The sequence below is a fragment of the Crassostrea angulata genome, chromosome 8 (assembly GCF_025612915.1).
Source record: "Crassostrea angulata isolate pt1a10 chromosome 8, ASM2561291v2, whole genome shotgun sequence".
Lineage (NCBI taxonomy): Eukaryota > Metazoa > Mollusca > Bivalvia > Ostreida > Ostreidae > Magallana > Magallana angulata.
Window position 1 is genome coordinate 51418477 of NC_069118.1, and position 13139 is coordinate 51431615.

At 33.3% G+C, this 13139-nt stretch overlaps 1 protein-coding gene across 15 annotated transcripts in view; it reads left to right on the forward strand.

The window, feature by feature from the left end:
• LOC128157675 (calcium-dependent secretion activator 1-like) overlaps positions 1 to 13139 on the forward strand; it is a 41001-nt gene that overhangs the window by 15797 nt on the left and 12065 nt on the right. For 4 of the 15 annotated variants that reach the window (XR_008239846.1, XM_052820258.1, XM_052820263.1 and 1 more), the window contains exons 4-18: positions 1125 to 1218; positions 1623 to 1744; positions 2414 to 2525; positions 2905 to 3041; positions 3422 to 3488; positions 3762 to 3870; positions 4349 to 4549; positions 4878 to 5014; positions 5761 to 5948; positions 6405 to 6440; positions 7462 to 7563; positions 7960 to 8023; positions 8532 to 8655; positions 9477 to 9491; positions 10295 to 10401. Coding sequence is in view for 14 of the 15 variants with exons in the window: in XM_052820258.1 (XP_052676218.1) it covers positions 1125 to 1218; positions 1623 to 1744; positions 2414 to 2525; positions 2905 to 3041; positions 3422 to 3488; positions 3762 to 3870; positions 4349 to 4549; positions 4878 to 5014; positions 5761 to 5948; positions 6405 to 6440; positions 7462 to 7563; positions 7960 to 8023; positions 8532 to 8655; positions 9477 to 9491; positions 10295 to 10401 (1615 nt within the window). In the remaining variant the exon portion in view is untranslated. Of the gene's footprint in view, positions 1 to 1124; positions 1219 to 1622; positions 1745 to 2413; positions 2526 to 2904; positions 3042 to 3421; positions 3489 to 3761; positions 3871 to 4348; positions 4550 to 4877; positions 5015 to 5760; positions 5949 to 6404; positions 6441 to 7461; positions 7564 to 7959; positions 8024 to 8531; positions 8656 to 9476; positions 9492 to 10294; positions 10402 to 11538; positions 11551 to 13139 lie in introns of all 15 variants that reach the window. The other 11 variants (XM_052820268.1, XM_052820270.1, XM_052820272.1 and 8 more) reach the window with 7 other exon arrangements.

Consider the following 13139-nt stretch of genomic DNA (forward strand, 5'->3'; position numbering starts at 1 on the left):
TGCAATTATCGTTATTTACTCTCTGATTTTTGGATTTCTGAGTGGGACGAAATAGAGTGGACAGAAAGTGTTTGACATTTAGCAAACTGAGTATCAAGGATGAGGGATAAAAAAAATCTTTACTTCTCTATACATATAAACACTTTAGCTGTACCGCAGATGGGATATAAAATTGTAATGGAGGGATGAATGTTGGGAGAGCTGATAAAAACTCTATATTAAGTACTTTGTATGTTATGACCTCTATACTTTTGTAGCCAAAATATATATATATGACATTGTGTTTATGTATTTTCTATGTTCCATACTGTGGTTTCATCAGTATTCGTTGAATGATGATTTTTGTGGATTTTATTCTTGAGTTGATCAACAATTTAAGTAAATGCTAATTGAAGTATAATTTCTAATACCCAGTAACATATTGTATTGATTAAAGATCAATGGCTGCGAATTTACATAATTATTTATTTAATCTTTAAAACTGGGATTTTAACAAAATCCACATTAATTGATGCCAGCAAAATTTGAATGAGATCAAACAGTATTTATTTGTTAAATGTGCAAGCTTTAATTAATATATTATGCCTATTCCCACTAAGGGAAACAACTGACTGAAAATTAAAAGTATTGCTGATGATTGCCCTCAAATTGTTATTAAAATTGAGATAGAGAAGATAAATCTTGTATCGGAGATATAATGGATTGGTGCATTAACCAATTGCATTTTATCACTGCTTTATATATTAATAAATCATACAGTTTATATAGAATTTTATAGTAAAATCAATATTAACTTAGTAAGATTCTTTGCTTTCCCCTCCAAATACTTTTAAAGAGAACATGAATAAATTTTTTTAAAGCAATCACAACAACACAGTTTCACTGCTGATAGTCAGTTGCAATTAGTCACTTTTTAAAAGTTCATTCTAAATTCAATTTAATAGATCCATTAGTACGGAGATGGCTAAGTAAAATCATGATTCACTATTGGGTATTGCAGCTCTGTTCTGAATCATTAAATTTATGAATTATTGCCTAGTGTTTTAGTTTTGCCTCATAATTTTGAATGTTATGTACATGTCATGCAATATTGATGGACCATTATTTTTCTATGCCTGTTTCAGGGCTCAGCACTCCTCCCTGTCGAAGATGGACATCAATGATGAGACAGACTCCGGCCTGTCCAAGCTGGATGTTGTTCTCTCCTTCACACTGGAGGTTAGCCATCTTGTTCACTAGCTTTCAATGCATGTTATTTATCTTCAAAACTTGGTTTGAATGTGAATTGTAATTTGACAAAAAAAATGTTTGAGAGGGGCAGCATAAGGGACTTTACAGACAGATATCTTGTTTTTGTCAATTTCTATTGTAAGGTCAATTTATGTTTATATATTCAAAAGTGTTCAGCTATAACATTGTGTACTTTATAAGGAGAATGAATGTACAGATTATAAAGTTACAAATTATCAAAATATACTATAGATGTTGTAACTAAAGATGCAGACTGAGTCGGGATGGTCAGTTAAATGCAATGAAGAGGAGACTCAGGAGAGTGTATATTAATTTTTAAAATTTTATTTATATCAATGATTTATTATGATCAGCATAATTTTCTTGAACAGGTTCATGTGGTAGAGGTGAAGGGACTTAAGTCTTTGGCCAACAACAAGATTGTGTACTGTACGATGGAAGTGGAGGGAGGAGAGAAGCTACAAACCGACCAGGCAGAGGCTTCAAAACCAAGGTCAGTATCAGGTCAAATGTTATACAATCAAGGTCAGTATCAGGTTGAATGTCATACAATCAAGGTCATTATCAGGTCAAATGTTATACAATCAAGGTCATTATCAGGTCAAATGTTATACAATCAAGGTCATTATCAGGTCAAATGTCATACATTCAAGGTCAGTATTAAGTAAGATGTCATACCTGGTACATTAGAGGTCAGTATGAGGTCAAATATCATACAATCAAGGTTAATATTTGGGTCAATTGTTCTATTTTGATAACTCTGACAAAAAAAGTTGATATTTTACATATGTGTTTATAATATATATAGATATGGTTTTTATAATAGCTGTATGTGCACTATTATTTGCCATCTGAACTACAGTTATTTATTTTTCATTTGTGAGAAAGAAAATTTTGAGATTTTCATGAGCAATTCATGGTTGGTAATACTAGGGTAAGCAGTTGTCCATGTCTTTGATATTATTTCTACATTTTACTGAAAAGCCCACGGAAACCAGTTAACAACTGTAGTAAATCATAAAATAAATTGCAGTTGGTTTGTATAAGCTATAAGCATTGGTACACAAGTGTATTCGGAATGGCTTGCACTAAAGTTTTTTTTTCATGCCTATCAGTTATTTTTTACTGATTTAATTAACTCTGTGAGACCTGTACATTGTAGCTGGGACACTCAGGGAGACTTTACCACCACTCACCCACTTCCTGTGGTCAAGGTCAAACTGTACACAGAGAGTTCAGGCATGCTCAGTCTGGAGGACAAGGAACTTGGAAAGGTCAGGGTCACTGATGTCTAAAAAAACCATTTTATTAGAACCCCTTTCTGTATTAAAATTCAAAACATTGCATTTATCACTGATTTTTTACCATGATTATATGTTATCAATGAAGTGAAAGAGCAAAAAAAAAGTCTATTGAGACAGGAATAAGATGTGAGAGTATGATAATACAAGTATGACTTGTTCATTAAATTCTAAATTTCCCATTCCAAGTGTATCCTACTAAATGATTTATAGATGATTTGAATTGTGATTAATTAGAAATAAGGCAGTCTAATGATATAGGGAAATATGAAGGTATGATGCTCCTTGCATGTCATATTCATTAATGTACCTGTAATGATTTTGTGAAGTAGAGGGTTTTAATGCTCTGTAGGTGGTGATACCTGTGACCGCCAGCAGTAGCCGTCAGCCTGAGTGGTACCGCATGCACACCACCAAGAACTGCCAAGACGACCTCAAGATCAAGATAGCGGTCAGAATGGACAAACCACAGAACATGAAGCATTGTGGGTAAGTTATCAAAATGAACTTTGAGATATGATTGGATAAACTGCAGAACATGAAGCATTGTGGGTAAGTTATCAAGATAGTGATCAAAAGAATAAAACTTGGAGTTGATCTGATTACTGTAGATTCCTTATTTTATGCGATTACATACGAGATTCCGCGATTCAACCATATTCCATCAAATTGCAAGAATACATAATCGCGATTGCCAAATTTCATCATAGTTTCGTGTAGTTTACATCTGTCAAAAAAAAGCGAGATTTTCGAATTTGCGAGATGTGCTTCTTGAGATTTTACATGGATATGAATTCCTCGCGTTTAATTAGGAACCTACAGTATATGAGTAATTGAATATTAATCTGACAGTGTATGACTATTTACAGGTACTTGTACGGACTTGGCAAAAAGGTGTGGAAGAAATACAAGAAGAGATATTTTGTTCTGGTGCAGGTATGTCGCCTAGTTTTAAAAAATATTTCTTGTGATAATTGTAAAAATACGTACAAGATATGGTAGAATATCAATTTATGAGAATTTTCTAATTGAAAATGTTGGAAACTTCAATAGGGAAAAGGGCTGGGTTCATGAAGTGAGATTGTGAATATTGTGAATACCGTAACCTGATAAATATTATTTCAAAATTTCACCTGAAAAGAAAAATTTTGTGAACCTTGACATTTTACTCTTTTGATCATGTACATTATGTTTTTATTTGTGTTGTAGGTTTCTCAGTACACCTTTGCCATGTGTAGTTACCGGGAGAAGAAACCGGACCCCACAGAAATGATGCAGTTAGATGGATTCACCGTGGACTACTGCGAACAAGTCCCAGGTTTGTCTCCCTTTTCTCTGACCTTGCCAAGTGAACGATGGTCACTGTCTTTCTGTCTGACGAATTCATTATCTGTTGTGTTCTGCTTAAATTTATGTTCATGTATGTTCCATGAAACTGAAAAATTTGTATAACAAACTGTAACATAAAAAAAGCTGTTTTGATTTAATTTGTCAGAGATCATTGGTAGATGTTACTGCTCCTGGTTTGTGTAATAATGTAACTAAGATACTAATTGTATAAATCTTTCATCATAATGCTTAATTAAAATTGCAAAACATTGCAAAGAATGAAGACCTGACCTCATTTCAGTTGAGATAAAATTGACAGATATTAAACATGTTTAACTAATGTATGGAATATTCATTGTTTTGAAAGACGATACCATTTTAATGAAAGAGTAATACAAAGAATCAGATGGATTTTGTACCTATTTTGCTCAATTTAAAAATTAACTAACTGAAATCTTTTCCCCCAGATGCAGAGGGCTTTGGTGGGAAGTACTTCTTTAATTGTGTGAAGGAAGGAGACAACGTGACCTTCGCTACTGACGATGAGAATGAGAGGACCCTGTGGGTGCAGGCTATTTACAGAGCCACCGGTCAGACCCACAAACCCGTGCCCCCTGTGGTACAGACCAACAAGATATCCAACACACAGATCTCACGCATGCAAGGAGGTCAGTATACAAGTTTAATTTTAAAAATTACTAATGCTTGACCAAAAATAATTGGAACAAATGCAGGGAAGTCAGTAAGACTCGGTGAAGTGTTAGCTTTGTTTGGTTAGAAAAATTGATGATTTAAAGCATGATGTTGCATGAATTCTTTCTAAACATCAAGAGAGATCATTGCCTAAAAAACATTTTTTTGTGTGCCTAATTGTGGAAAAACATATCCCTCTCATCAAGAAACCGTTTTGGTGTATGATGGTTGAATATCAAATCCTAGCCATTTAAAAACCATATTGGTGACATCTGTCATTAACTTTGTGTTTGGTGTTTGTAGATGCTGACCGGGCGCGTAAGCACGGCCTGGACGAGTTTGTACAGGCGAACCCTGTGATGTTTGACCACCACGACCTATTTAACATGCTGCAGACCCTGACTCTGGACTACCGGCTCAACGACGCCTACACCTGTCTGGTACGACACCCTCTACACTCCTATGTTCATGAAGATATAGGGGCATTGTCACGAATTGAACTTAAAAATTTTCAACATTTATTTCTCCAATTTTGTTAGACAATTCTTTGTGAAGCATTGTACACGGTAAAATGGTAAAATAAATTTGAAAATTTTCAGCTCAAATTGTGACTATGTCCCTTCAAGGTACAGTTGAATTGAAATTTACACCCCTTAATCATTTGCAAAAAATGCAGGCCCAACAGTTACCAAAATCTAAAATTTCACAATGCAGTTTCAAAACTTAAATCCTTTAAAGGGCATGTGCAAAAATAAGAGGTAAAATCTTAGATATCAGGCAAAGAGTTATGATGAAACACATTGGTGATGTTAAAACCTGGTCAAGTTCATATTTGATAGGTTGATGCAAGTATTTATTAAGTCCATTGAGTTGATGTTCACCAAGACAAATAACCATGGTGAAGTCTGTTAATTAATGATGTTTAGTGATTTTATTCAACCATTAATTATCAACTATTTCCACACGTTTGTTTACTGTATATATGAGGATTGTGTTGTTTTTTTTTTGACAATATTTGGAGAATTGTATTAAGATTTTTCAAAAGTAAATACTGTGAATTATAAAATGTGTAAATTTGTTCAAGATGAGACTGTTTAGAGTTTGGATTATTCTCTCATTATTTTAAGTATAAGTATTATTAGGCTTTCTAAGAAAACCTTATTATGATTTTGATTTTACACTCCAGGGCTGGTTCAGTCCCGGTCAGGTGTTTGTGCTGGACGAGTATTGTGCGAGGTATGGGGTCCGGGGCTGCCACAGACACCTTTGTTACCTGAACGACCTTCTAGAGCGGGCCGAGGGGGGCATCATGATAGACCCCACCCTCATCCACTACAGCTTCGCCTTCTGCGCCTCACATGTTCACGGAAACAGGTAGGGAGAGCCATTGTGACGATTTCCCAGAATTCCCTGACGATGGTTAAGGATATCGAGGGGACTCCCGTTTGTTTTTTGTTTTTATTCAGACTTCTAGTGTGTGAAAATTAGTTAAGCTTCAAAGCTACACATATCCTGATTTAGATTAGCTTGAAACATATCAAGGGCCTTTGCAAGGAATTCTTCACTCATTTGTTTATTCTGTAAATCATAGCATAATTTATATGTTATACTGAATCTTATGCTATTTTTTGGTTGTAAAGCTCACGATTATTCTCATCAATTGCCTACGATGTAGTAAATGCTGCTAGCACGCACACCTTCTTCAAAGTAAATGTGGGTTTATTTTTTGAATTTCTACATCTCTATGGAAATTCAAGTACCTAGTTTTTGTTGATTTGCTTGACATGTTGTGTTATTGTACCTGCTATACAATCTGTTGTTGTGCTTTAGTTATGAGGTCAAAATTAAGTTAAAGCGGGGAAAGAGGTAAGATGTCACTCATTCCTAGGTTTATCTGCTTCTGGTAGTGGGTTATTTATCCCAGAAATGTCAGCTTGCCTTGGAATCAATTTTATGAATTTATTAAGAACATTCACATGAATGTAAAAAACTGCTGCTTTCAATCCTCATTATGCATGCATATACATGGACTTGTTGCTTGTCTTGCATAGCTATCCACATATATTACTGTTCTAGTTTTTCACAGTTATATTTTCATGCATTTATATTGCTGATTTTTTTGTTCTTGTATTGCCACCTTTATTTCCTTTAATCACAAATTTTGCACAGCTTGCAAAATACAAATAACCTTAAAATAATTTAGTTTTGAGTACTTTGTGATATCTATAAAATGAAAAAAGGGCACTTAAAACAATTAATAATGAAGATTTCATGAACAAATGTGCATCCATAGTTACCAGCCAAACAATAAAGCTTGCCTGATGCATGAAATTATATAGAGTCTATAATTAAACATCACAAATCTAAAGGACTGCAGTCCACTTCATCTTCCATGACTCAGAATGCATAGTGGAATACTCTTGGCTTGCAAAGATGGGGGATTATGTATGTGCCAGTGAAATGCTAGACAGTAGACAAAGGCGCTTGCTTGTATGAAATAGAATAAACTGTCATCCTTATATATTAAAGTTGTGTTTAAGATCTGCAAAGTGTTGGGCATATTGAATGACTGTCATTTTCTGGTAAAATTATCATTTTTTTTCCCTGCATTTCAAAATAAAGATTAGCAAAACCCTCTAATGAAAATGACAACTTTACAGGAGGTAATAGTTGGTTTAATATGATTCACCACGATGACCTTTACAGGTAGTATTACACAGTATTAAGAAGAGGCTCTAGCTGACTTTATACATTAAAAGTTTTCATTGAACCAAATGCTTATTTTTACTCTATATGATGATTTGAACCCAGCTGACAATATGGTACATGTGTATTTTAATCAGGAAAATTCTAAATTATTTAAATATTTAATTCATGCTTTCTACAGACCAGACGGCATAGGGACAGTTTTACTGAAGGAGAAGTTACAGTTTGATGAGATCAAGGAACGACTGAGGATACTACTGGAGAACCAGATCACACACTTCAGGTAATTCTCTCTCTCTCTCTCTCTCTCTCTCTGTCTCTCTCTCTGTCTCTCTCTCTGTCTCTCTGTCTCTCTCGCTGTCTCTCTCTCTCTATTTGTCACTGTCTGTCTGTCTGTCTGTCTGTCTCTCTCTCTCTCTCTCTCTCTCTCTCTCTCTCTCTCTCTCTCTCTCTGTCTCTCTTTCTCTCTCTGTCTCTGTCTGTCTGTCTCTCTCCTATCTGTCTCTCTCTCTCTCTCTCTCTGACTTTTCTACTTGCTCATCTACTGGTACTTAGTAATCAACAATGTACTGTTTTATGTTGCTATTTGGTTTAATTAAAGCACTAATTTGAGTTAAGTTGGTGAGAAAGATTAATACATTGTAACTTCAAAATGAGTATCTTTTTGTGCTATCTGCAGGTACTGCTTTCCATTCGGAAGACCAGAGGGAGCCCTTAAGGCCACACTGTCACTGCTGGAGAGGGTAAACAACACTCATTACACTGCATGAGTAAACTAACTTCTATTTATGTGCAAGACATTTTCATGTGGTTCACAAAGTCTCATTGGTGCAAATATTTCACAGTCTTCAAATGTTTCTGGTATTAATAATCTCTGGTATTGTGTCTCTGGTATTAATAATAATTATTTACATCTTGATCGCAAAAATAAGTCAGTGCAAACCAATAAATAGTGAAATAAAGTTGTTACAAGTTAAAGTTGGTTTACAATATCAATCACTATAGCATAGTCAAATTTCTATTCTGTGGTTTTATAAATATTTGTGGGCATTGGTTTTATTGGAAAAATCAGTGAAATTATTTAGTCAGAGACATGAAAAGCCCTCTTATTGAGAGAGAGAACAGTCCAAAAATTGTCTTTGAAAATTGTGGAACAAAATAGCTTTCAAATAATTTGAAATAGGTTTCAAAGACTTGCTAAGAGTATGGCAGACTGATTCAGAGTCATTATTTTATTGTTTTACATTCCAGGTTTTGATGAAGGACATTGTAACCCCTGTTCCACCTGAAGAAGTCAGAAATGTCATCAAAAAGTGTCTCGAAAATGCAGCTCTTGTGAATTACACACGGATCTCCGAATATGCCAAGATTGAAGGTAAAATTACAAAACTGAAATAAAATAAATATTAATCAGCTATAATTGAAGAAATTTTTGAAATGTTATTTACCGAATGAATTAAAATATACTATTAGTCCATGCTTTCATGTAATATTTCTTCATTGATCTTTGAATATGATTATAATATTCATGGCTGTATTAATGAGCTTTGCAGTAATGCAGAAATTGCTTCATATTACAATGTATGCTATATTTTTTATGCTTAGGAAGGAAAGGTGAAAGAAATTGCTTCATTCCATATTTTTTTTTCATTTTTGATTTTCTATTAATTATAATTAAGTATGGTTTCCCTAATTTTATATTTGAATTATAGTTAATGTAACTTTTATTTTGTTCAAGAATGGGTTAATTTGTTGTCAAACTCACAAAGCATGCTTCAATTGTCACTGTAATATGGTTTAACAATTTACAGTAGATTTCACACTAACCTCTTCAGTTTAGTAAAGTACTAATCTAATATATCCATTGTTTTAATGGCAGTTTTTATACAAATATTAATTTATCAGTAGATAAGGTTTTTGTGTCTCGTTACTGTTTTTGGTACATTCCCTTGAACTGGTTTACATCTTTAATATGGCATTGGTTAAATTATTTGAGAATATAATGTGAAGCATTATGGGACTATAGAGCATTTCAAGTTTATGTTGACATGTTGAAATTTTCTTAAATGACATTGGAAGCAGCCCTTAGATATACCTAGCATATATTGATTAACAATCCAGTTTCTGTGATTTGTCCTTTGCGTTCATTTGTGACTTGACTTTGCTCTGTTGAACATTGGACTTTTAATTCTGTAGGGTCAGGATCAACGGGTAGGTGGTATTATCTGAAGTCCTGATACCCCACCAATTATTTCCTGTTTTATTTCATTGATTTATTTTCTTCACCCTGTTGATGTAATTAACATTCAGAAAGTAAACCAATACAATGTACTTCCATCCCACCCAAACCACCATCATCCACCTGAATAAAAAAAATTTACTGTAACAGCTCAATGTACATATGTCTTAAGTTTTCTCCTGGATTCCCCAATCCTCTTCATCCACAAGATTTTACCTATAAGTTTTCTCTACGAAGGAATTCATTTTTTGTTAAGATTTGCATGTATTGACATTTGTGAAATCTTAATTTCTGTAAAGATAAGAAAAGTTGTCATTTGTAACAGTTAATTGATGTGCTTCTGTTTTTAGCTACATTGATTTATATGAATGGCTTAGTACAATTAAATGATGCATTGTAAATGTATTGCCTGTAAAATCTTAGGAACAGTTTGATGAAGTACAAGTCTTTTGGGTTTTTTCCTGCATCCAATGTGTCATATTTTCCAGGCATATGTATAGAATGTGTATGTCAATCCCATTTATGTGATAATACAAGAAGAACAAACAATTTTCAACTCTGCAGCAGATTAGATGAAATTGTACATTAAACTGTATTTTACATTACCTGCAATTTTCATTCAATTGATGTAATAAACTTGAATCGTAAAAAACTCTTATTTATTACTGTTACAAACATGTGTTTGCAAAATTAATTGATTGTTGAAAATGAGGGGAAAAACCATTATAAGCTCTGTGATTAGCAGTTTCTGACAATCATGTTTCATCTACGATAGATTCATACAATGAGGAAGTGTCACCAAAGAAACGATTGGATGATGTGATTCACCTGGCGGAACTCTGTATCGAAGTCTTACAGCAAAACGAGGAACATCATGCTGAGGTCAGTATCAATCACCACGGCAACCAGTTGTTTATTGTATTGATTTCCGTGGCAACCAGTGTTTATTCAGTGAATGTTTTTTCCTTTTGATGTCAGTATCCTGCTTTATTGTGTAGAAAGTGAATGGAATCGTTGGCAGAAAATGGAAAATTCAAATGAAGATAAAAAATAATCTAAAATCACGAATTCAGAAACAAGGGAAATAAGCTAAAATTGTCAGCACATTTACTTACTTTCATATCTGATCTTATATTGTAAAAACTGGAATATATTTGTCAACAATATTTTATTGTAAGAAAATAATATTCTCATTTAAAAGTGAGGATTTGGTGAAGAAAATTGGTAAATAAAACAGACATTGCACTTGCTATTAATGCTTACTACTTACTGTAAACAAAGCACTGTCCTTACTAACCTCAAAATACACATCAATATTACTAACATTACATATGGGCACATTTATTTGCTTAACATAAGAACTGAAGGGTGTGCAGTTATTATTAATGAACATAACTGAATTTGAATGTTGAAGGATAATATTATTTTTGGTCAACCTTTAAGCAGCAAAAATTTTTCATCAAATTATTTATTTGTCAAGTTAGCCTAAATAAGCAAAAATAATCGTCAAAGTTGTCTACAGACAGGTGGAAATTAAGGCAGTAACAGATAGAATGAAAAACATATGACATTGAATGATTACTTTAGCTAAACTTCTTATAAGTAATATACTTATGGATAAATTTTGGGTTTATGGGTATTATATTCATCAGGTGTACTTGTTTTCAGTACATTTAAATGATGACTATCAGTAATAGTTTAATGGTGCAAAGAGAATTTTTTTTTACAAGGTTTTAGCACTTGAAAATTGATTCAGCAATACATGTATTACATAATGCTTAACAATACAACATTAGGGCAGAGTTTGTCTTTTATAAATGCTTACGTTCTTTGAAGGACTCTATTCCATCCAGAATTTTTTTAAAATATAGATTTTAGTCAGATTCCCCCAAAGGCCCCCCCCCCCCCCCAGTAGTTGTTTGAAGTGTGAAATTCTGTGATGTTCATTCTGATTTGTTCCTGACATGCGCATGGTACTAACATCATATTGTTTTTGTGCTTTTCTACCTCCATTGTTAGGCCTTTGTAACGGTGAGTTATCATTGTGACATCTCTTTTTTTTTCAGCACAATAATTCTGTTCTTTTTTTCATCATTATTAATTTTCCTTTTTTACACTTATTAATATAGTGTATGAAGCGTGTTCATGTTTTCAATGATTATTGATACTGGCTTGTTTGATTAGCTCAAATCTCACCTGTGTATTACGATTCATCATGCACTTTAGATTCGGCATAAAACTTTCTCTTTTTTTATTTTTTATTTGTAGAACTTTACAGGAAAAAAAGTTTACAAACTTTTGAAGAAAAAAAATGTTGCTATTAAACTAACTGTGCTGTTGAATTTAGATCCTTACAGAAAGTTAAATTCTTATATATATAATTGGTAACAAAAAAATTAATGAAAATGATAAATATGATATTTTGGAATAAAATATGGCCATACATGTTTACTGTTGAACTTTAAAGGAAAATATATCCTCTTGGCTCTATTAAGCCTTTATGATTAAACGTTTTTGATTATATTAAAAAAATGTAGCTTGATCATGAAAAAAGAAAGAATACTGTAAATTCCTTATATTATGCGAGTATTTAATCCTGCAATCCCGCTGTTTTGTATCAAATCGCGAGAAAATAAAATTGCAAACACAGAACATATATCAATATTTCTCATAGTTTTCAACTCTCCGAAAATAATGGCGAGACTTTAAAATCCATGAGGGGTGCTTCTAACGATTTTACGTGGATATAAATTCCTCGCGTTTGATTTGGAATTTACAGTAAATTTTTCTTGCACCAAATATGCATGTCACCATTTGTGACACTTTTACTAATGATTAATATACAGTCTGCAAAGAAGCACAATATTAGTGTGTTTGTTGTTAATACTACATGTTACCTAAAAGATGCCTTTTTTGACCTCATGGTACATTAGTATCTGAGAATGCTGTAAATGTACATGAATTAGCTCACTTGAAAAGTATCATTGTATTGATTATCTTTGGTGCTTAGATTTTCAAACTAAGCTCAAAGTCAGAAACCTGTGGTTAGTTTCACAAAGGCTGACTGACCATGGACTAACTCATTGAACTTAAGTTTTCTTGTATGTCTAATATCCTTTTTAATTCATCAATTAAAGGTCAAAACTCTGGATTTTGGAGGCCTGAAAGCAATGAACATGTTATTATATAAATAGTGCCTGTTTGGGAGGGTAACAGTTGAAATTGACAACCTGAGAAAAATGGTTTTTGAGGGGTGTCAATTTAAACTCCCAATGTTATCCTCCCAAACAGGCACTATTTATTTTGTTATACTGAATGTCTTAATTTTAAAGAAAACATCACTGCTTTTAGATAGGAATAACGTGAATTCTAAGGCGAACCGTATGCGCATGATTTTCGCGCAAGTAACAATTTGTAATGTTACCCGTTGCTAAGTGCGTTGCTAACGCTGAGGGTAATAGAACAGATTATGACCTGCGTCTAAACCAATCAGATTTCAGTATTTAACATGAAAGTATAACAAAAAAACATGTCATTGTAAGCATTAACTGGATTGGTGAGATTTCCTTCATGTAAATGTGAAGGAGCCAATCAGAGAAAGCATGTTTTATTCATGAAAG